At 51.4% G+C, this 24,053-nt stretch overlaps 5 protein-coding genes across 5 annotated transcripts; 1 reads left to right on the forward strand and 4 right to left on the reverse strand.

Moving 5' to 3' along the window:
• Window positions 1-8,066: 8,066 nt before the first annotated feature.
• On the reverse strand, window positions 8,067-9,722 carry N7496_002759 (pyridoxal phosphate-dependent aminotransferase; the record flags this gene model as incomplete). The annotated part of the gene is made up of 4 exons (XM_056695690.1): window positions 8,067-8,668; window positions 8,731-9,016; window positions 9,086-9,561; window positions 9,641-9,722. The coding sequence occupies 4 exons, from the start codon at window positions 9,720-9,722 to the stop codon at window positions 8,067-8,069; spliced, it is 1,446 nt and encodes a 481-aa protein (XP_056557902.1).
• Window positions 9,723-11,091: 1,369 nt separating this feature from the next.
• On the reverse strand, window positions 11,092-14,091 carry N7496_002760 (Rho family guanine nucleotide exchange factor CDC24; the record flags this gene model as incomplete). Its single annotated transcript, XM_056695691.1, has 4 exons — window positions 11,092-12,446; window positions 12,508-12,694; window positions 12,798-13,046; window positions 13,117-14,091. The coding sequence occupies 4 exons, from the start codon at window positions 14,089-14,091 to the stop codon at window positions 11,092-11,094; spliced, it is 2,766 nt and encodes a 921-aa protein (XP_056557903.1).
• A 1,878-nt stretch (window positions 14,092-15,969) lies between these two features.
• Window positions 15,970-18,694, forward strand: N7496_002761 (F-box and WD domain protein; the record flags this gene model as incomplete). The annotated part of the gene is made up of 2 exons (XM_056695692.1): window positions 15,970-16,189; window positions 16,299-18,694. The coding sequence occupies 2 exons, from the start codon at window positions 15,970-15,972 to the stop codon at window positions 18,692-18,694; spliced, it is 2,616 nt and encodes an 871-aa protein (XP_056557904.1).
• A 719-nt stretch (window positions 18,695-19,413) lies between these two features.
• Window positions 19,414-20,994, reverse strand: N7496_002762 (uncharacterized protein; the record flags this gene model as incomplete). Its single annotated transcript, XM_056695693.1, has 1 exon — window positions 19,414-20,994. One exon carries the CDS (start codon window positions 20,992-20,994, stop codon window positions 19,414-19,416), a length of 1,581 nt encoding a protein of 526 aa, XP_056557905.1.
• A 226-nt stretch (window positions 20,995-21,220) lies between these two features.
• On the reverse strand, window positions 21,221-23,842 carry N7496_002763 (involucrin repeat protein; the record flags this gene model as incomplete). Its single annotated transcript, XM_056695694.1, is given in 4 exon segments — window positions 21,221-21,331; window positions 21,391-23,301; window positions 23,313-23,594; window positions 23,684-23,842. 4 exon segments carry the CDS (start codon window positions 23,840-23,842, stop codon window positions 21,221-21,223), a joined length of 2,463 nt encoding a protein of 820 aa, XP_056557906.1.
• Window positions 23,843-24,053: the final 211 nt, after the last annotated feature.

Raw genomic sequence — 24,053 nt, forward strand, 5'->3', positions numbered from 1 at the left:
ACGAAGGTATATTTAGAGAGATAACCCCAGAATGTGTAGAGTAGGCCACAAAATAGCTAGCTAGCTATCTACAAAAGCTAGATCACCACCGACTAACGAAGGAGGGGGGAAAAGAGGGGAACTGACTCGGCGAAGGTTAAAAAACCACCACAACTTACAAGTCCACACCAGAGAGTAATCTAAACTCGAAAAGTAAGCTAACTAAGCTGGAGGGCGTTTTAGTGGGTTTGGGGGCTTTTAGAGGGGCAGTCATTGGATATGACCAAAATCTGCAGGTCCGCCACGTCGATTGCGGTGTTATTCGACGAGGGGCCCGGATCAGAACCGGTTTCTGTGGCGCGTAGTAATAAGGATCCATTCAATGCGGCGGTGGGAGAACGGTCTCCGGTGTTTGAGATGGATAAATTAAAAATTGACTGCTTATGAGAAGCGAAAGATAGAGAGAGTATGGAGTAGGGTAACAGAGCCAAGACACGAAATCCGGGAAATGGGGTGCAGGAATAACAGGAATCCATGTCGCAAGGTTATGCAGACATTGTTGATAGTGCTTATTCTTAGTATTTCTTGGACGGGAGGGATTCAAATGGGTTACGGCCTTATCGGGGGTCTTACTTTTGAGTTTTTACGGGAATCTCCCGTTTGTTCTCCAGTTGACTTTTTGAGTTGGTCACTGGGACAGGAATAGGGTTTGTTTTCCGGCCCAATGCGAACATGTACATGTCGTGTCAGGTGTTAGGGATAGGGGAAATGGCTGTCAGATTAATATGGATTACTAAATGCTTAGAATACAGGGCTGTATACCCGCTCTTAGCTCCGTTTCTCATCTCTAGCTCGTATAGTCTTACTATAATATTGTCGAGCCGACAAGCCGAGAGATGGCTATATTTTTCACATTACTTTGCGGAGTTCACCGGCCACTAAACCAAACTAATCTATCGGGATTCAAGTGGACAATAATTGCGGTATAATGACTCTATCAATGTATTCTCCCATCGGAAAATGGACGGCCTGAACCGAAGTGGGTCGCGATCAACTAATAAGGGGAAAAAAACCAACAATCATAATTGCCAACCCCCAAGCTTACTGGATGATAGCATAACGGGCAATTAGCGCGAGCTATATGATGCGATTGGATATACACATTCGCTTCGGATGACACGGCTCGATAGTGTGGACTGGACTGGTCTGTAGGCCCTGTCAACGGGAGGCAGAGACGCCCGACAAGGGTTTTCTTGGTGGATTGCCTCCAGTTGGTGATTAGCTCCGACAGGGCTAAAAGGCCAAGAAGGGGAGGAGGGAGGGCAAGGGGGTACGTACGTCAGTGGACGCATAGAATTACGCCCTCGTGATCGGGGACTTTTTTCTGAAATAGGAGTTTGCGGTGTTCGTGTTGGCGAAGGTGAGATGATGGATGACAAGGGTGTCGTGATAACTGATAACTAATCTACCATACATCTCTTGATCTACATACCTCCGTACATGTTGTTATGAGGCTGAAGGGGATTTCCCCACACTCGCGTTTAGACAGGAGGTCTGAGCTGGTCGCCGCGCCCCATCGGTCATCGGTGCTCGGGCGCCTTGCGATCGTGGACGATCGCGGTCTGTGGTTTATCAACATTGTTGGTTTAACGTTCCTGACTGTGTTCCTGTGTCCACCGAGTATTGATAGAAAACCCGTAGCCGCCAAGCTGAACGGGTGATCAAGAGGGGGAACGAGATTTACCCTTTATTGGAGGTGCCAATAAGATCATTGTATCATGTCCACATGGTAAGCCCCCCTACTTGAAGGGGCTACAGATCGATGGATCTGGGATGCCTGAAATGTGACGCGTGCCAAGACGACGTAGTCGATGGCGGCGATCTCTGGGGAAGCGAACAAGCGAACATGCGACCGAGTTCTGCGACAAGTTTCCCGTATACACACTTTCATGATGATTGGGATGCTCTCCCCGCACTATTTCTGGTAAAACGCTTACCACGGTACCACGCTGGACGGGATATGGTCGGATTGGGCTGCGAAGTGCCTATAATAGGAAATCTACTATATTTGACTCTATTCCCGTATAACCATCGTGCATCTAGACACAGTGATGATTCAAGGTTGTGCGGGGTTTATCAAATTCAAACCGAGGAGGGATCCAAATTAAAGTGCTTTACATTAGGATAACCAATGTCTAGCCCTGCGATCATCAATGCATGCCATTACCACCAGCCAGGGATTGTAATTGCACATGCGGATGGCCGAATAGGCGAGACCAGAATCTTCCAGCCGGGCTAGCCCAGCTCTAACAATTTTCTTGTGCTGCCAGGCTAAGTGGATATCAGGATCATAAGTGGACCTGCACCGCAGAATATAGGCGGTTTCAAGTCTCTTCCACTACCGTATCAATCAGTAGTATGCAGTACCTGGTGCATAGTATAGCCTCACTGCGAGCATAGAGTACTCCTGCATGTCTAGCCAGACTCCCCTTTCCCTGAATACTCTGGTTATTTAGCTGCTCGCTACATACAGTAGCTCATCTAACTAGCAAGTAGATGACTCCATAGTACTCCATAGTAATCACCGGCGGACTCCCTCCCGCATCGGTCGAGTCCGACAGGCAACTCGAGCACGACTTTCCTTCTCAGATCCAAGTTTTCGATTCAGAATCAAATGCGCGACCGTCTTGGCAACTGTCTATTTCTCCACAAAGGGTTCTAGTCATTTAAATGATGGAAGATAACTCCTATGAAAGCATCCCCCTTACAATGTGAATTGTAGTAGTATTATTAACTCCAACAGGGAAGAAAACAAAGCACTGTCATCCACAACTTCTGCAACGCAGGCCCACGCTACCCGATAGCCGTTTTTTCTGCACTAGCGATCCTCACCCACAACCGGCACTAAATTACCTTAGCTAACAGTCTAGCACAGTAGTAGCGACACTTCCGAAATGAAAGGAAAATCATCGCGTGCAAGACACGGCTACATCCGGATAACAGCACTAACTGTATCTACTATGTCCTACTCTAGCTAGCGCTGGTTTCTTCCTCATTCCCCAGGCCCCGTCGCGAGAGATCTCGGGCGATCGAGACGGTCACAGTGCCCGAAATTGATTTGCCGCCCCCAAGGAGCCATTACGCCGAGGCGAATCGAGTGCCAATCACGAGCCTGTGTTTTATGTAGTAGCACCAGCGGATTGTATATGATTCACATTCATTTCCTGTCATAATGCTATTGTAATGTTCTCCGTGATAGAAAGGGAGTCAAGGTCTACGAGAAATTAATAGCCTGCATTAAATGGATGCGCAATGGGAGTAGGAATAATGAACAGAGTGTTGCGTATACTTTGCATAAGCTGAAATGGACCATGCAGAAGGATGCGAACTTAGATGAATGAGAATCAGCGTGGGAAAAAGGATGATCCATCAGCGCCTTGGTTTATGTTTTCTAGCTGCATAGTGCCGATGCGTCGGGTTTGGAGGGGGTTTGTTAGTGCAGTTGGCCCCGGGGGCTGGAAGCTCTTTGGAGATCCTGGGGATTCCCAAGTCAACAATGAAGATGAAGATGATTGACTTCGTTGAATAGAACATTCAAAATGACCAGTCAACAATAAATGACTGTGGAACTGACTGATACGATGTAGTAGTTTCTTCTTCTTGTCGTATTACTTATCACTACTGGCATGTGCAGCAAGTTCACCTTTCATATCCCATCGACTGGTTGGTTTATACGGGTTCTCCTTCCACTATTTCCTACCTCTACCGGAAATCCTCTCCCAAGCGAGACTGATCTGCGGGGAGAGCTACCTCGGAGATGACCACTGATCTCGCAGTATGTTTCCTGACTGGGTCTGAATGGTGGAGTGCAATTAGGGGGAAAGGAAAAAGGAGAGCGGGGGCGGTTGGCCTGGAACCAGCAACGAGGATGTTCCCTGCTAGTTGGTCCGTGTTCGCCGATTGAAACATGGAGCCGAGCAGGGACCATGACGACACTTGGTCCGCAAGTCGTATCCGGTGTGTTCTAGGCGCCGAGCTCCTTTTGTCGCTTGTTGTTGGCGCGCTGCGGGGCAGTGGGGACAAGGCTGTCGTTGTCGTTGTTGTGTCTCAGCTTCCTCCATTCGCGATGGCTGCAAATCGATCACGAATTTTTCCCAAACGGAGAATCGGACTCACTAGTAACTCCGTACGTTAGTAGTAGACGGGTGTGGCTCCCTTTCCCGCTGTCCTCCCCTGAATGATGGTGAGTCCTAGTGGGTTCGCTTTCTATAGGTTTAGCGAGATGGTTGAGTTTGCTTGTCTCGTCCAGTGTCCAAGGAATTCAACGTCACACAACAGCTTATCCCTAATATTTGCATGGTACCGATATGCAGCACGCATAGCGCTAAGCCAAGAAAAAACTCCGAGACCCCGGGCTCGCTGCAGTGCAGAGGGAGAAGAATTCCATGCAGTACGTAAGGGGCGGGAAACCCAGACGAGATTCATCGGGGTATGGAAAATGAAAGCTTGGAGGGGACAGTGGATGGAGATCGCATTGCAAGGCAACCTGCCAACCTGGGGAGCACAGGCGATCTGTCAAATGATCGACTAGCGGAAAAGAAACGCTAACCATTGGGAGAGCTCCCCCTCCAATCCCAAGCTCGCGATTTCCAAGTGCAAAAGGAGCTTGGGCCCCGAGGGACGTTGGAAACAGAGGGGATGGAGTTGGGAGCTCAGTGCAGATTGTGGTAAGTGCGTCGTGATGATTTTTCTTTTCTTTTTTCCCCCTCAAACTCTCTTTTTGCTTTGGTTCTGGTTTGTATCCTTCGTATGGAAGAAAACCAACCCGAAACATGTTTTTGTGACCGAAGGAAAGCGTAATTGTATTCCGCGAGTATTATTACCATTGCGGAGTACAAATACTCACCCGTTCTCGGGGCGGGTCCGCTAGGTCGACGGCACAGCGTGAGACCCCGGTACCTCGAACGATGGGGTCCTGGTTGGCAATGTATTGGCCTATCTTTTCAGTCAACCGTCGAGCAATTGAATGTCATTGTGCCTGAACCGTAGAACCAGGCCCCACGGCCAGACTGAGGCGCCCAGGGGTCTGGCGACTGTATGTCACCCGTGTTCTGTGATTGGATGATTCAGAAAGTAAGAACAAATAAGACTGGACAATCCCGCCAATCCAGGCTTTGCAGAGATTGGAGCATATCTGTACTGGACCTGCTTCAGGAAGTCAGTAACTAAATGACGGTTCAACTTAATAATGAATACGGAAAGTCATGCCTGAAAGTGGTGGCTGGTTGCTGATATATCGGATCTCCTGGGATAACCGTATATACATCGTTGCTCGATCACTAAACGGCGAGCTTTATCTTGAGCGCGCCGCCTGGAAATCCTGGACGTGAAAGCTACATCGGCCCAAGAGGCATCGCACCCAGAATCGTCCGCGCCAAATCTAGAAGGCCGAAATGATTTGTGCGAGGATGCAAATCCCGAGGTGGATATTGCTGTCCCTGGGGAAATAGAATCCTTCCTGTGAGGAAGGCAAGATTGAAGACAAGTATCCACCACCTCTCTTGGCCAGCGTAACGAGGGAAAAGTTCCTCCTCAAAGTGGATGGACGACCAGAAGGGACTCCGATGGTGGCCCGGTGGATCGAATCTCCCACTTTGGCTAGGCAAGCTGCTGCTTCGAGGCTAGACGGATCGCAGAGACTGACTGCGCCGCACATACCAGGGCCACCCGCAAAACAAGCTTTTCTGTGGGACGGCCGGAAAAGAATGGAAAGAAAAAAATCCATCGAGATTCAAGCAAATGGCCATGTACAGTAATTGACGGGCTTGTATGGCTGTAAAATTGGACGGGCGTCACATCGCTACCAAATAAGGCAGGCCAGACTGGTCTGCGGCGCAGTACTGTCGTGACTTGCAGTGGTGGTATGGAGCACCTCAGTACAGTACTGATATTGAATACGAACGATCGACACCGATTGGGTGCCGAGCCGACGGGGGGAAGAGTGATGGTTGTCAAATTGAGTGGTGTCTCGCGGCTCAGGCCGAACCCAAACTCTGTCGGCAACTCTATTCGTGGCGGATGAATCAAGGCAGTGGGACAAGAGTGGAGAGATGGACGGTAAGTCCGTGCCAAGAATGATGTGAAGGGAAAATTGAGAAGAGAAAATCGGATAGAAAGGATAGCCGGGAGTGTTGAGATTGAGAAAAATCGAAGGATGAGAAGGTTTGACGGTTGAGGTTTGTTTCTTTCTCACATGGCACTCGATCACGGGGACTGAATCAAAGGTGCCAATCACAACGTCACGCCAATGCATCCTTTGCGTGATGGGCTTGAGGTACAAAGTAAAAAGTATAGTGTAGAATGTTGTGTGCTTTCATTTATTTCACTCTTGATTCGTATCACCTCGAAAAAAGTGGCTGAATTCCAGCTATCCCCGATTTCCAACGCAATCTATAGGTCTAGAGTACTCCGGATTCTGTAGATAGCACAGACAGTCATATCCAGTGGATGGAAACAATCTCGAAATTGCCAACCAACCACCGCTTCACTTTCTCTCTCCCATCACCTCCTCAAAACGCCATGGTGGGGCAGGATAATGCGCGCTGTCAGATCGATCGTCGGCAGTTGAGTGAATGAATACTACTATAACCCGAAGTTTTGACAGCGATAGTAGTCTTCGGAATATGATTTAGTCCAACGGAAAAGCGTTTCCCCCCTTCTATAGCCGTTAAGTGAATTAACGATGGGCATTGTAGCCGACGTTTCATATGCTTTTTGAAGGATCTAGAAGTGCCTCTCTGGGCTAGACTAACAATCTAGTCCCGTCGAGAAATGAAGCTAAAACGATATTGAGGTCACAATGTAGAGTCTTGGCTTCCCTTTCAGTTAGGAGATAGCGAGTACCTCGTAGTTCAGTTACTTTTAGTAAGTAACGATTCCAGTCCGTGGGGGTTTTACTTAGCAGTACACCGGGCTTTAGTGACCCAGAAGTGGTCCCCGGAGGGTTTTCGTTGCGTATCGTCGCCAAACCCACTAAAAGCCCCTCTCTAAACCTAATAAGCCACAACCCTGGGGTAGCCTAACCCGTTTCGAGTAAATCTAGACGAAATGTTGGCTAGACAGCCTATGATTGGTCCTAGCTAGAGTACTTGCTAGACCTGTTGCGAATTAGCTGCCAATCTCCCGCGGGTTTTGATGATTTCCTGGCGGGTCATGTTGGTATGGACTTGGTAAAGGTGTTGATACCCGTTTCGACTCGGTAATTAGTTTAAGCTTCGGAGTTTATGCATAACGCCGGTAATTTTCCGACTTGTACGACATCACTGTATGAGAGATAGCCTATGTTCAAGAGGGGAATATGGTGGATAGTTGCTATACTGCTAGGAGAGATTGCTAATTCTCGGGAGATGGATTCTACGAGTTTTTCGACAGGTTATAATCGGAGAGAGTAGGAAGACGAAGATTACCCTCGGGTAGCATAGGGCGATTTGAAATCCAAAACGATACTGAAGACGTCCATTGAAAAGCATAAACGTCTATGCAGTCGTAATAGAAACTCAGTAATAGTAAAAGTTCCACATCTCACTCATGAGGCTTGAATGCCATATCCACAGCTATCATCCTAAATGATGAGCAAAGGTCAACTCCTGGGAGATGCCATCCAGGGAATGATTTCTGACTTCTCATCTATGGAATTTGCATAGCCAAGCCCACAGCTGCTATCAGAACATGGTACGCAAGAGTAACTGCTATATGCCACTTGGAAGCCCGCCATTCTGTACGATCTTGATGTGAATGACGACGGACCCAACCAGGTATGCCTAGCTGGAAATATCCTAAAGCACTAATCACAGAGCCCCAATCGGTCCAACTGTGAATAGACCGTTAGTCGATTGCTACGAGGCCATACAACTACTGATAGAATCATTCAAAGCTTCAACTCATTTCATCCGGCACAGCCAGACAATTCAAAATGAATTCAGTCGCTCTGCTATGAGGTACAGCAGCCGCTAAGTCACTACCTGTATACCGATGCAGAAAGAAAACACCCCATTGCCCGAAATCCAGCGAATCTATCGCTAATCCATCTAATCATCCTGAATAGCAACTTCATCCTCCCACTCGTGATGAACCCTCTCACGCGCGCGCTTAATCACACGCTCGATACCATCAAGACCCATCTTGAGCACATCCATCTTAGGACCATAGCTCAGACGCACAAAGTGATGGCAAGGGCTATCGAACAGGTCACGGCGCTTAGCCGGGTTCAAATCGAAGAAGATACCAGGCACGACGATGACCTTCTCAGTCAACAGGGCGTTGAAGAAGTTCAGACCGTCGGAGATGTTGGCCTCGGCGGGGAGTGGGGGGTCCAGGGAGGTCAGGTCCAGCCAGATGTAGAAGGTGGCCTGGGGCACGTCCTGGATGCGGAAGCCAATGTCGTACAGACGCTTCAGGACGTAGTCGCGCTTCTCGCGGAAGTGGGCCTGCAGCGCCTTCATCTCGGTGCGGACCAGAGAGGGCTCGAGCATGGGGATGGCGGCTTCTTGGAAGGGGACGTTGGCGCCACCGTCGAGGTAGGAGCCCGCGGAGCCGAGGGCGTCGACGAACTCCTTCGGTCCGACGATCCAGGCGATACGCCAGCCCGGCAGGCGGAAACGCTTGGTCAGACCGTCAATGAGGAGGACGTCTGTTGGGGTGAGGGTGTTAGCGGGTGAGTACGGATGGAATGGAGAGTAAGAGAAAGCGTACCATCTTGGTTAACGTCAACCACGTTCTCGGCACCACTGATCGTGCTACCGTCGCAATCTGTGGTGTAGTTGTAGCCACCGTAGAACTCGTCCAGGATCAGGGTGGCGCGGTCACGGCAGATGTCTTGGATCTCGGCCAGCTCATCATGCGACACGAAGTGACCGGTGGGGTTACGGGGGTTCGAGGTCAGCAGCACCTGGGTACCACGCGCGATTTCCTCGGCGATCTTATTGGGGTGGATGTGATAGTGGTCCTCCTGAGACAACGGGATGGGGATGGGGGCAATCTATTCAGGGAGCACGCTGTCAGCACACGCCTACGCCTTCGATTCCAATTGCAGAAGTGGAGTACTCACATTCTTGAACAGCGACAACATCTCCGAGTACGCAGAGTAATCGGGGATAGGGAAGGAAAGATACGAATTGCCCAGAATAGCAGCAATTCGGATCAAACCCGCACGTCCACCGGGGACGATGCAGACATTCTCCCAAGTATACTGACTCTCCTTCCCTTGGCGATAATGCTCATTGTACAGACGTGCAACGGCAGCTCGCAACGGCTTGATACCGGCGGTCGGGCCGTACTCCCGCGCAGCAGAGGTGATAGGAATCGAGGTCGGACGGGGGAAGCTGCCCTCGATCTCGTCGTCAGCCTCGGGGGCACCTTGACCGAGATTGGCCCAGCTGGAGGGATCCTCGGCGTAGCCATGCTCGGTGGCTCGCTCTGTACACCAGACTACACCGGTCGAGGCACGGGAAGCATCGAGACCGGCATGGGGACGGTGACCCTCGTGGGCGGTTCGGAACTGGCGATGAGTCTCGGACCGTTGCTCTAAAGGAGATTCGGGCCGTTAGTCCGGAAGATGCTTGGATGTTTCAATCAGATTGGGGATATTCCACATATAACCTACCGTTCTCGGAGAGTCCCTTGCTTTGCGAGAAGCGCCGGTTGGAGGGGCGCAGAATACTGACGCGGCGGCCGGAGAACGACATTTCTTGGCTGCGCTTTTTTAGATTGAGGGCTGATTACGTTGGACCAGGGTTCAAGTCTTCGATAAGCTTCGTAAGATTTTGAGGGGCAGAGCTGCCTTTTTAGAAGAGGAGAAGGTTGGGAGAGGAGAGAAGAGGGGCAAAGTAGTTTTTCCGCTCTGCCTGGGTCTTGGGGGTTTATTGGATTGACTATTGGGAGTTGGCGGTTCACGTTTTCCCGCTATTAAAAGAACCGCTGAGGTGGCTCTTCTGATCGATCGCGGCCCACGATTCGACAAAACCACCGAAGTTGACTCTCTGCATTTTCCAGAATTCCCGCTTTTTCCAACTGGCGCCGAACGGGGCAACCCAAGTGACGTCGGGCGCCTGCTTTCTGGCTCACCTTCTTTTCAAAATATTCAATAATCCCGCAGTTGCCGTCGCAGGGGCCTGAAATGGGCTCGTTCATTGCGCGATATTTCCTTCCAGGCGACCTGCGCCCGAAGAGCTGACGCCGCCAGATCCTATTGCGCCATGCAAGAGTCTAGAAGGAGCTGATCGACAAATGTACATAAACCCTCAAGGCCAGAGCTGGTACAGACTTACAGTATAGATCCAATACCGTAATCGATTATATACTTCAGCCTTGCCAAGAAGGTGGACAAAGTAAACAATAACCCGAACCTTCCGAGGAAGAACGGCATCCCGATCGGCATTATGACGCCACACGATCTAAATCCGGAGAGAAAAGGGGGAAAGACGATAGAAACGATGTAAATTTCCAATGCGCCTGAACCCTGTCCACATGCAGGCTTCCACACAAAATACAACAATTCAAAACAATGACTATGCATACATCAGGGTAAACGTGCTTCATACGTTCGTGGACACTCGAAGAACATGGTCAATAGCAGTCATCATTCGCTCCACCAGGGTCAATCCGAGGGAGCAGAGGTCATGAAAAGGAGGAGAAGAGATCCCCAAAGGTCTCCAGATACTTCACACCGCCGCTCAACACCGTTCATGCCGCACCCAAAACTCATGGAGCAGAGTTATCCTCACATAGACGTCACAGCCTAACCACACGAGAGTCGAAGAGTGTTCCAGGGGGTAGGCGATTGAAAAAAAGGGGGGGGAGAATCAAGGACGGGGACAAGATGGGGAATATGTCTAAGAGCGGTTGGTCACAATCCAATTGGGAAGAAAACGCGGAGGTGAGGAGGAAAAGAGGTAGGGGATAGGCGCCCAGGCAATGCAGATTGGAACTGAATGGCAGCGAATGATCTGATCAGATGGAGACACCTCCACAAGATAAATAGACAACGGATCATCATTCATAAATAGGGGGGAAGTTGAGACGCCATGGGATCAAAAAAATGGAAATGGCATCAATCTAGTCAACCACCTGGCAATACAGCTCAATCTCACCCACCATGCCCTTGGCAAGCATATCTCGGTGCTGCTCACGCCATTCAATAAAGGCAAGCTGAACGGCCTCGTCATTGTCAATGGTAATAAAGTCTCCATCCTCGTCACGATAACGCAGTCGAACGGTCTTGTTGCCAATGGATCGGTTGGTGAATCGGGCCAGCTTGGCGTCAACGCGGTCCGTGAGGGAGCGGAACAAGATGTTGGTGGCGATGACCAATGTGACATAGTTGTCGTCAAAGTTCACCTTCGCCTTGAGTTGAGTTGGCATATACGAATCTCCATCGGGCTCTTGGCTCAAGGGAGATGTCGCCGCATCGGAGACCTGCCCCGACCCACGAGACTCGTTGTACTCTGGCTCGGTGAAATGCGTGGGGTGAGCGTGGTGAAGGTTGGTGCGAATGGGAAGCTGGTTATTCGTGGGAGAGTTGTTCTGGCTTCGGTTGACCGGTGCCTTCATGTTCGCCATATGTGCAGGGATTGGCGGCACCGGAACATTGTCTACTGTCTGCATCGTGTGCACTCCCATATACCGCCGAGAGTCTGGACCATTGTTGTGATGGTGGATGTCGGGACTACTCGCGGAACGCATTCGCTGAGCAGTTCCATTCGAAGACGGTGCCTGTGGTCCCGAGAGCGGGGGCAGGGATGGACGCTGAGCACCCCGTCCGTTGGGTTGCGGAGGGAAATACCCGGTTGGTGTGCTACCATCTCTTGAGGTTCCACGAGACAGGGCGGGGGCAGTGTAACGATTGGACTCCTCATTCCATACACTGGATGCAATTGTCGAATTGGTGTTTTGGCGTCCGAACGAGAACCCAGACTGGGAGCTAGACCGGGTGGATGGGGTTTCCGTGGGCGAGAAATACGAATTCATGTTCCGGTCGCCTGGGGACATGTTGCCAGCACCAGGGAATTGGGTATGCACAGAAAGCGCGGGGTCTCCAGGGTATCGTGGACGGCCATTAGAGTGGGGTACAGAACCAGTACTGCCTCCGGTAGCAGATCGAGTCCTCAGGCTGGTACTGGAAGCATTTCGGCTCATGGGGAATTCGGAGTGGTAGGTGCCATCCTTGGGCATATCCTCGACATCGTACTCTTGCTGGTATGGGTTAGGCATGTTTGCCATGCCTTCCATGTATGTAAACTCGCTGTCCGAAGTACCAGTATTGCGGAGCGTTCGTCGCTCTGATTGGATGGCACGTTGAGTATCAATATCCTTATACCAGTTCCGCATAGTATCTTCATTCACATAACGAATGATGAAGTTGTCGACAACGCCAGGATCACCTTTCCAGAAGATTTGGATACGGTAGAGACCTGTTATCGATTTGTCAGAATTTCAATTTCATAACCTTTCATGAATTTTACTCAAACGTACCAGGCTTTTGAAGGCAGACGATGTCCGTAACGTTTGCCATGTAGATCCGACCTTTCAGTTGAAGACGGGCCTTGCCCTTGGATGAGAGCGAGGGCTTATCTTTGTTCATCATGAGTTTGCTCTTCTGCTTGTTGGGGTTGATGTCTTTGCAGCACAGAAGAATGCGTTCGAACAAGTAGATATGATACTAAACCAATCAAGTCAGCACCTGCAACTCACACAGTTCTCCCAAACGATAGTTCTGGGTGTATTCGAACGGAACAAAAGGGGACAAGTCCAGCAGTACATACCTCTCGCTCACTATCCTTGCCACTGTCTCCCTTGACCACTGCGAAAGTGCCAAATCGAAGCAGGTCTCCAAAGGCTTCCATCTTCAATGACTTCCAATCATCAACACGCTCGGAGAGATCCACTACTGCTGCAGCCAGATGTTCCTTGTGGATGGCCTCGTTGGCCGAGTCCAGTGTATTCTGAATGGAATCGATGGCGTGGGTGATGTCGGCCTGTATTTGAGGGTCTTCGGTTTGTTTGCGCAGTTCCTGTGTAGAGAAAATGGCTTGTCAGAAACAGATTCCCAGGGAGATAGAAGGGTTGTCAGGGTCTACCTACCGACAGCATAAGCGGATACCGGGTTAGCCGCTGGAAAGGCTTGACGAAGAATCCATTCAGAGTTTTGGGCTGTGCGACCATCTGCAGGAGGTCCGGGTGACGGGGTGAGCTCCGAATTTTATCCCACTCCTGCATACAGACCTCATCACAGCGCATCTGGTTGGCGATGAACGGTTCGTACTGCTTGAAAGCTTCCTCGTGCGAAAAAAAGAGATGACCCCAATTTTGCATCTCCTCTGGGAGCGCATAATGTTGCTCCATCCGAATCAGGAATCGCTGGGCAAAGTCCAGAAGATTGTTTAGGTTCAGGAAAATTTGATGGCTCGCATCACCGGTCAGAGCACCCGTCTCCTCCAACTCCTTCTTCAGTGCCTGAAGGTTTTGCAAGTGATGGACATAGTCGCGTTCGGTCTCCAACAGTTCCTTGAGAATATGCTCACGCTTGGTAAGCTTCACGGTTCCCTGTGCACCTACGGGAGCATCGGTCACTTCAGGGCGCTTCAGTTGGCCTTGCATTTCAAGGATATCCACCACACGGTTCACCATTTTGATGACCTTGATGAAGCCTGTGGTGCTTTCACCATAAAGATCAGTGATCAAGAAACAGTCCTGCTGGGGGAAGGCCAAGTCTTGCAAGCAAGCCTGAAGAAACTTGAAGGTGGCCGCCTTGGGGCGCTTCGCCTCGGGCACCTTGGCAGGGTCGACTACCAGCTCCTCATCCGGACCAGATGCATTGTAGATACTCAACAACGGATAGCCATTTCGCAGGCACTGCCACAACGAAGATACTGGATCCGTGTTACCCCGCGATTCATCCTCCGCAGCCATCGCCTGAAGATAAGGCTCGAAGTTAGGAACTTCCGAAAGCCGGCGCTTCAAATTCACACAACTTTGGTAGATGGATTCTCCACCGCGCCGGTTGATGATGTTGTCCTCGGCGACCGGGATTCCGCTCATGGCGGCGGTGTCGATCATTTTGGATCGCCTTGATCGTTTGAGTCAGACCAGCCAGGCTCAGTTAAAATCCGCACAGCAGACCGGGGTTATATATGATCGGGGAGAGCGACAAGTGTCGGGCAACGGAAAGCCGACCATAGGTTTGCCGCGATACGATCGATGGGGGTTCAAGGCGGGCCGCGTGGCGGGAGGCGCAGGTCTAGTCGAAAACCTGAGGCTCGAAATCACGGATAGTCTGGTCGCAATAGGTTGCTGCGTGGTTTCATGCCCCGGGAAAGAAGGGGTAAACTTGTATCGCAAAGTGCACCGCCGGAAAGATATATACTTCGAGCGCGATCTCAAAAACGCGCCCCTACTATTCTCCAATGGGAACCAGGAGGGTCGGGGAATATACTCCGACTCTGACAGTCAGCGAAACCCAATCGATGGGACGTAGGTGATCGGTCGGTCGTAGACGCTGCAGCCGGGCAGGCGTACCGAATCACAGAAAGAAAGAACAGGTCGAACCCCCTTAGGTGTCGGTGTCGGAGTCGGTATGGAAATGGCCCGTCACTAGGACTGGGCGACAAAGCAGATGGGGGGGACACAGGAAGAATCAACTTCCCAGAAGAGGAGAGACGAGCTTACACCCGTGAAGGAAGATGGAGGACAAAGGCGCAGAAGGACAGGCGGTGGGAGGGAGGGAGGGATGATGGGGGGGGGAAGAAAGGAGAGGGTGAGCCGAAGGAGAGGGCTGTTCAGTTACTCTATTGGGTTTAGCGCGTGTTCCATCGGGCGGTGGGATGTGGGGAGGGGCACGAGTCTCCATTTACCTGAGACGCGGGTTCTAGAGTCGAGTCTATTATGAAAGTACGAGATGGGGGACTAGAAGAGTGGCTAATAGCTAGATAGAAATGATAGAGTATATCTAGATGGATTGGTCAAAGTATTTCCGAGGAGGATGATGTTAAGAAAGACATGGATAGTACTACACCTATACTTACTATAATGTATGTAGCCGTACTATCAACAACCTTTGAATCGTATTTACAGTTTATGGATTATATCTCTGGTAGACCTATTATTAGAGTGATATTTTATCTATTAAGAATATAGACTATAGTTTAAACTTCATTCATAGCATTTAAGGCTAATGGCATTCGGTAAGTTCAATGTATGAACCCTCGCTAGTTCGGTGGTTATATATTACCTGCAGGAACCACCAGGATTAAAGATTATAAAACCAAAACCAACAGCTTAGAGGCCATACCTCCTTAAAGAATATAGAGAGCCTAAAAGCACAATCAGAATAAACTAACAATGAAATCAATCACCCCTCTTTTGCTAGATATATGTGTTACTCTTTGTTGATACCCTCTCGGTCATCACGTGATAACTCACACTCCAGAGTCATTCCAGAACCCTGCATTGTTCATTTCTTTCTTGCATTTTCCTCTGTTTATTATGCTTCTCATTCACCACTCAGAGTTCCAAAAGCCAATCATCATTTCAAAACTAGCTCATGTTTCTTTTGCTTCCATTTCCCTCTCATTTCCTGAAGCTTAGTGATCCGTCCGCCTGATTAGTCTCTTGGCTAAACTATTGACTGCTCCGCTCGACCTATCAACTTCGGGGTGGATCCTGCCGCCGCCAAACCGCCAAACGTGACGTGACTCGCAGCACGGAGAGAACAGAGAACACCCCCATCGTCTGTCCTACCTGTCTGCAGCGTAAGAGGGATCATCCCTCTTTGCAACCGACTTGGAACAGTGAGCTCAAAGTGAATGCGACGAGTATCCTGAGTGTCTTGCAAGGACTGGGTACCCTGCAAACCCACCACAGTTACCCGCTACTCCTTCCCCTCAGACCCGTATCTGCGCGCGCATCGCTGCGGTACCCTCGCCGTCTTTAGCATCGATGGAGGAAGACACTGGTTCTGACTCGCTATCCCGGCCGGATTTGCGGCTGCAAGCGACTACGTTCGCTGGATATACCGCTCCGTCCCTGTCACCTGCCTTCAAGTTGGATGAAGGCTACTCCGATGACACACGGAGCCAGTCAGACAAGGATCTCGTATCTGACAATGTCATGTCGCTTCCAGAATGGGTTCTAGCCCAGAGTGAGGCTGATCGCGCTGGTAAATTCTTCCTGCATGTTTTGTTTTGGGGGGCTTTCCTGGAGTTCCTCATCTCCCAACCTCCTCTACCTTTTGGCGCCCCGTGCTCACTAATGGAACTCAAATGCAGAATTCGCGTACAGCTTACTTCGATCTCTCTCAACCACTACTCTTGCCGGCGTCGTCGACCGTCTGAATCCCCTTCTCCACATGGACCCCGTCGTCAAATTACCTCCCGAACTCACCTTTCAAATATTCTCGTATCTTGAACCCCGCACACTCCTGACGGCCTCGCTCGCGTCTCGCTCATGGCGAAGTCGAATCTTGGACTCCGGCCTGTGGCGTGTGCTGTACATTGACGAGGGTTGGCGAGTCGATACACGCGCTATTCGCAACTTCGAGCAAGAGCATGCTGAAGCATTGTCACCTCAGACCCGCCGCTCGCGCCCTCGACACTCGGAGCCGGACTTGGGCGAACCAAAGCTTAAGAAGCGTGTGCCACCCTCATGGTATGACACACGAGGCGCAGACGGTCAAGGATCGTCGAATGGCAAGGTTGGACCAGATAACGAGGGTGATCACCACATGGCTGATGCGAGCGATCGAGGAACACATACCTCGATTGAGAAACCAGGACTTGCGTCACCAAGTCTTGCTCACAACTCAATCGCGTTCCTCCAGCCCCCTTTGAAATCGTCGCTACTCACGCGAACGCCAAATGGATCCGTTAGGGTGAACTGGGTGCATCTCTACAAGCAACGGCGACGTCTTGAAGCTAATTGGCACCATGGCCGGTACACTAATTTCCAACTGCCTCACCCGTCCTACCCGGAGGATGCGCACCAAGAGTGCGTTTATGCTATCCAGTTCCAGGGCAAATGGCTGGTCAGTGGAAGCCGAGACAGGACGGTTCGGGTATGGGACCTTGAAACAAAGCGACTCTGGCACCGCCCTCTGCGTGGGCATCTCAAATCAGTATTGTGCCTGCAATTCGATCCAAGCCCCGAAGAAGATGTCATCATTTCTGGCAGTAGCGACAAGAGTGTGATTCTGTGGAAGTTCTCGACGGGGCAGAAGCTCCATCAGATTACTAATGCCCATGCTGATTCGGTGCTAAATCTTAAATTCGATCATCGGTACCTTGTGACTTGTTCGAAAGATAGAACCGTCAAAGTATGGAATCGACATGAGCTATTGCCCAATGACGAGAACTACCCCCGAATCTGCAACAGTGGTGGTGCCAGCTACCCCTCGTACATCGTCGATCTCAACGACATTGCCCCCAACATGCTCGAAGCCAGTATTGCCAACGGACAAATCAAGTCCTTGAAGGCATACTCTTTGCTCATGACTGTTGAGGGCCATGGAGCTGCCGTCAATGCGATGCAACTTAACGGCGATGAGATTGTGACTGCATCCGGGGACCGCATGATCAAGGTCTGGAATATTCGCAACGGTACTTGCTTGAAGACCTTGATGGGCCATGAGAAGGGTATTGCATGTGTTCAATTCGATAGTCGCCGCATCATCAGTGGCAGCAACGATAACACGGTGCGTATCTATGATCATATCTCCGGAGCCGAGGTGGCCTGCTTGCGTGGACACAACAATCTGGTCCGCACAGTGCAGGCAGGATTCGGCGATCCTCCCGGTGCAGACGAGGCTCTACGAATGGAGGCCCTGGAGGTCGAGACTGCCTTTTGGAAAGCTCAACAAGAGGGTGCACCTGTACACCTTGGCCCAAGCGCGTTGCGTCGTGCTGGATACCAATCAAACACTGCTGGATCTAGAGATCCCCGCGATATCCGAGCTATTGGGGCTAAGATTCCTCCAGGTGGAGGAGGCAGTTCCTGGGCCCGCATCGTGTCGGGCTCCTACGACGAGTCGATTTTGATCTGGCACAAGGACCGTGATGGCGCATGGACAATCGGCCACCGGCTGCGACAAGCGGATGCTGCAGTCAATGCAGCTCGTGGGAACCTGAGCGACGCAGCACGGGCTGCTATACAAGCCCAGGTCCGACAGCTGCAAGCAGCTCAAGCCCCTGTAGCTGCGCCTGCGCCCGCGCCTGTAGTCCAGCAACCTGCGACCACCCAAAACAATACCCAAGCTGCCGATCAAGACACTGCCGAGGACACACCAACGCCACCTGCCACCAACAACAATACTCAAATCCCTCCAGGACCCCAAGATGGTAGTAGTGCCACTGGGCCATCCACAGCTGGCACCGCTACCCACCCCACTTCTCAACCAACACAGCCTGCAGCACAAGCCACAGCACCGGCTCCAATGCCTCCTCCTCCGGCGGCGGCAGCAGCAGCAATCCCACACCCAATCGCTGTTGGACATCAGCTTCACCACCCTCATCGAAATCGAGCCACACCTCCCACATCAAGAGTATTCAAAGTCCAATTCGACTCACGCAAGATTGTCTGCGCGAGCGTGGACCCACGAATCGTCGGATGGGACTTTGCATGCGGTGACGAGGAGATATTGGAAGCTTGTCAATTCTTCCGAGGCCTTTGATTCTTCTCCTCTCTCTTACATCGTTCTACCTACCCTTCGCTCCACCCCTTCACTCCCACCCCGACACAAACCTATTTAATATGGACACTTCATCCCACCACCCTACGTTCCCCATGAAACCGGTGCAGCACCCTGCACCAAACGACTCACCGAGCCTACATACGCTCATAATTCTCTCCTCAATTCATGTCCCTCCATGTCTACCATCTCATGTACGCGTGCATTCCCCCCATCTTAGCCTCAACATAATCTTTTTGGATGTCGTCTCTGCCATTCCCGGTTCCTCTTTCTGCATTGGGGGAAGTTACATATCACCATCTCTCTACCCATATTGATTCTGTTCACTTTACTCTGTCTTGTGAGGGTATTCTGTGTGTTATGGACATTGCATGGCGAAAGAGGCTTTGTTTTCGTTTTGATGTTATTTTAACATTGTGATATAGGAGTAGATGAATGTTATGGGCTTGCAAAGAAATTAGTTCAAATTCATTGTCATGATCGGTACGCGCTGAATGCTGCCAGCCTAGTGATAAGAAGAAGTTGACAAGTCTTTTACCTGGGTAACAAGATACTAATAGACTGATGGTAAGAACCGGACTGTGTCTATTGAGCAATTTCAATAATGATAGAAATCCACCGTAAGCAGAGAACAACATGAAAGGATCGAGAAAATGCGTAACAAGCATTACGAAAAGGAAAGACACAAGTACAGTACACGCTCAACGACTCGACTGAACAACACCGGACACCCGAGACGATATCACAGGTAAAACACGACCCAAACCCACCCCAATCCAATGTGGAAACTCAATCTTCCCAAACCGATTCGGTACCTCTCGAAGCTCTGCAGAGGGAGTCGTAGAATTCGAAGGCCGACTCTGCGCAGTCACGTATGTATCTTGGGAATTGGTAGTCTGCAACCCTTCCACTTCCTCAAGACGATCCTGGAAAGGACAGGGGTTCAATAGGCAGCAGAGATATAGCTGTACTGGTAGCCAGCAAAGAATCTCAGAGGCTGAATGTGTACCCTCGGGAACCAAGCCCTGGTCGTCGTCGTTATCGTCGTCGATGGCCTGAACTGACTGGAGCTGAGAATGGTGTGAAGGAATGTGATTCATGGTGGTTTCTGCGCGGCGACGGCTGGTAGATGATACACCATTTGAACGACTTGGATCGGTCGAGGTACGTGGAATTCCGAAGAACGAATGGGCTCTATCCGTAATTCCCGATTGTGTCACAGAAGACTCGGGCGTAGAGGACAAAAGTCCATCCTGGAACGGCCATAATCTCCCCATGGAAGGAGGCACGTAGTCCCGGACCCGTCGTCTCGGCTGAAGATTCACATTGTCATCCTTTGAGCCACCCCCTTCGGTTTCGGTTCTATCGCCAGATTCCGTGATAGCGAGGGTGGTCTGGTGAAAAGGGTGATCATGTATCTGCCGAGCCATATTGGCATTATGCCCGCTTTGTCGATACGGAAATCGACCGTGGACTATAGTTCCATCATCGGCTCGTCCAATGCCTACAGCAGACTGCATGCCCGGCCTCGTGTCGACCGAGGCTTGTAGACCCAAGAGTCTCCGAAAGGCATCGCCATAGGAAGTTGGGCTTTGGTCAGCACCAGTTGCGTTTCGCTGAGCGTAGAAGCGTCCGCCACCCTGTACGGCGAGAAATTGATTAGAGCAGTATACTGCCTCGGGCGTGTTGAACGAGGGAAGGCCTGGAGGGGTAGGAATTCTTTCTGGCGGAGGGTGCTGCGGTTGATTAGGCATGACTGCTGGCCCTGGGTTTCCTGGCCAGTTGGACGTTCTTTCATTGGTATGAACTGTATCGAGGGAGAGGGCTTTTCGATGAGTTTGAGCAGCTCCGATCGTGGACAATGTCTCACGCAGACGGCTCACTGGCAGTTGTGGATGATTCAGGGGATCAGAAAGCGCTGGATGGCGCCACCACAGGGTATCTGCTTTTGTGCGTTCTGGTTTCCCACTGTAATGATGTGCTGTCAAAGGAGGGCTGCTGCTAGAGCTACTGGTCTGAATGAACATGGCAAGATTCGCTGCTAGCCCTTCTTCCATGATAGGCCCCATTTGATATCCAGTGTCGTATCCACGAGAATCCCGACTGGGCGAAGGTACGACGAGGGCATTGAAGATTTCCTTTTCGTCGCTGTAGATGGATTCCGAGTCTGTGGTGATATCGTCGCTGGGAGCGAGGTGTTTCAAATCAAACAAGGACCTGCGCCGAGATTGGGGGAATTGGCGAATAACATCACCTGCTGCCCGATCACGGTGCCTGGCCATAATAAAAAAGGAGAGACAGCAAAAAGTTGGAAGAGTAAGTGTTTGTATAGAAAGAATCATTCGTGAGGATTGAACTTGGCTGGCAAGTAAAAATAGGGTAACGACATCATCGCGCTTGCCGTGGGAAGCGCTCATGCAATAATTATACAGCGAAAGAAAGTAAGTCTATATGTACAAGCCCTGATCGAAATGCAAATAAATCCGAAAACAGAAACCAGTGTCATCATCATAATGGAGTGCCAACGGGGCTGGCCATGGGTTTGCCGGTCACTTGAGCGTGCTCTTTTCTGAGGGCTCGGAGGAGACCCTCGATTCTGCGCCGCTCTTCTTGTTCCCTCTGTAACCACGGAATTAGTAACGAATCAAAACACAATTATAGAGAAGAGAGAAACTAACCTTAAGGATCTTCATGTTTTCGTTGCGCGTGTCACGCATCATCTTCTTGAACTCATTCTTCAGTACCATCGTCGATGTAGTCTCGGACGATCCATCACGGCCCACGGAGCCCGGGCTGTTCAGATTCATCCAGTTGATACGCTCCTCGCTAAGCTGTTGCTCCAGCTGCTCACAGCGATCCCGCATCGAATCAATAAGACTCTCGAATTGTTCGCGTTCCTTCTCAAACTCGATACTGGCCTTGGTCATGGCCTCATAATCATCAAGAGTCTCCCGGAGCTCCTTCTCAAGGGTATCAGCCCGTTGTTGAAGGTCGCCACCGCCTTGCTGGCCCTTAAGCATGGCAAGCTCCTCGGTCAATTCGATGTTGCGCGTATGGAGGCTATCGATCTCCTTCTGGATCTCGGGGTTGGCGGCCACCTCGGCGGCACGCTGGGCACGGGTACCGTATGCGCCGTCGAGCTCAGCCTTGACCATGGTGAGTTCAGTGGTGATGCGCACGACCTCGCCTTCGAGCTCCGTCATCTCCTTCTGCAGGCGAGTAGCGTTCTCTTCGGCTTGATCGCGCTGATCAAACGCCTCCTTCACGCGAGCGTCGGCCTGGTCACGTTGCTCGACGATCTCCTTCAGTTGAGAATCAGCGTGGTCGCGCTGGTCAAGGATCTCCTTCAGCTGAGCATCAGCTTGATCGCGCTGATCAAGCACCTCTCTCAAGCGAGCATCGGACTCGCTGCGGATCTGTTGAATTTCGGCATCGAGCTGGGCGACTTCTTGCCCGGCGCGCTCGTTGGCTTCCCTGACTTCTTCCGTGCGGTCGTGTGCCTCTCTGACCTCTTCGGCACGCAAATCAGCCTCGGCATGCAGCGAGTCCACGACACCCTGCAAGCGCGCGATCTCGCCCTCAGCCTGCGCCAGGGAAGCCTTAATCTCATCAGCAGGGGAGCCGTCGTGACGCAGAGCCTCCAGCTGCTGCTTGATCACAACTATCTCGTCCCGATGACCCTGGCTCTGATCCTCGGAAGCCTCGTAGTCTCGACGCACCTGGGCCAGCTGTTCGGTCAAGTCGGCGATATGAGCATCTCGCTCCGCATCAGACTTGCTGTTGAGCTCACGCTGCTGCTGGATTTGAGTGGTGAGGATGCTCTTCTGCTCCAACAATCCATCGACTCGACTGGCGAGACCATCCACGCCAGCCTGGAGATACGACAGCTGCTCCTGCAGACCTTCACCATCCGACGCAGCAGGAGGCGGAGGTAGAGTCGGTGAACGGGTCAAGCCGAAACGGTCGACAATGCTTTGAACTCGGTTGTTGATCTCCGTGAGTTGCAGCTTCCATGCGCCTTCGGTCTCGGGGGCAACATCGGAATCGACTGGCAAGGCTCTAGCGGAGCCAACGGAGTGGAGCGATTGCAGGCCATGCTCCAGGTATGCGATGTGTGCTTCCATATTGGATGAACCCGGGTGAGGTGGTGGTTCGACGAATTCATTCGGGTTGGCCTGAATCATCATATTGCAGAGGCGCTCGCTCAGCTCCTCCAACCTCTTCTGAGATTCAGGATCCACCGTCGGACCGGTAGAGACATTCTCTATCCTCCCATTCATCCCATAAGTGTCCAGATGCTCCGTTGTCCGGTACAGGCTGCGATCGTCAAAGTCGTACCCATCGTCAAACCCGTCCGAACCGTCCACATTTTTTGGGGTCTTCTTCAGACCCTTGTGGGTCATCTGCAAGACACCCGCGGTATGCTCGAGCAAGCGCTGAGAGATCAGATTGGACTTTTGTTCCAACTTCCACAGCTCTTGCGCCAGCTCTTCGCATCTCCGCTGGCTCATTGCGAGTTCCGAGTCGCTCTTATCCAGGGCTTCTGCAGCACCACTCCGCCCGAATATACTCCGGCTTCGCCGATGCGACTTGTCGCTACCGTTGGCGCCGTACTCGCCGCTACTCCGGGGGCTCGGGGGCTGTAGAGTCGACCGAGAGATTGGGCTGCGTCGCGAATCTTGGTTTCCATGGCGAGTTTCCGCTTGGTGCTTTCGATACGGTTTGATAGGAGAGAGCGCTCTTTCTTTAGTTGCTCCACCTCGTCGAAGGAGAGGACCTCGTAGTTGGTGCTATCGCCGATGGCGGTTTCGGTCAGAAGGTACATCATGACTGGATCTTTGGGATTTAGGAGAGCCGAGCTGCGCGGGTGAGCTGGGTTGAGCTGTTGACACCGTCGAATAGTTAGCATGACCCGTGGTTCTGGTCGTAGGCGTTGAATCCTTGGGCGCATGTTTGGGGGGTTCCCCTTACCGGATTGTACCGCGGGCGGTCCTCCTCGGGGTGAAGGGCATCGCGATAGCCATCGACTAGGGATTTGGCAGGCGGGCCGTGGACATCGGAGACGGTAGCGGTAGATAGATAGCGAGGGTCTCCGTAGGAGGACTGACTGGATCGAAGGCTGATGTTCATGGTGGGCGTTCAGGGCGGAATGCCGGCGCGGGACCGATTGGACTGGGCAAGGGGAAAGAAATTCAGGAATGGGCCATCCTGCGGGAGAACAAAGCCAGTGCAAGTGTGGGCAAGGGATCGGAGAATAAGGAAGGAATGAAGAGAATGGAAGGATGTCAAAAAGGACGGGGCTGAAGAGAAATTGAAGGCGGGGAGACGAAAAGAAGGAGGA

Source organism: Penicillium cataractarum (assembly GCF_028827025.1).
Source record: "Penicillium cataractarum strain IBT 29864 chromosome Unknown utg000002l, whole genome shotgun sequence".
NCBI classification, from domain to species: Eukaryota; Fungi; Ascomycota; class Eurotiomycetes; order Eurotiales; family Aspergillaceae; genus Penicillium; species Penicillium cataractarum.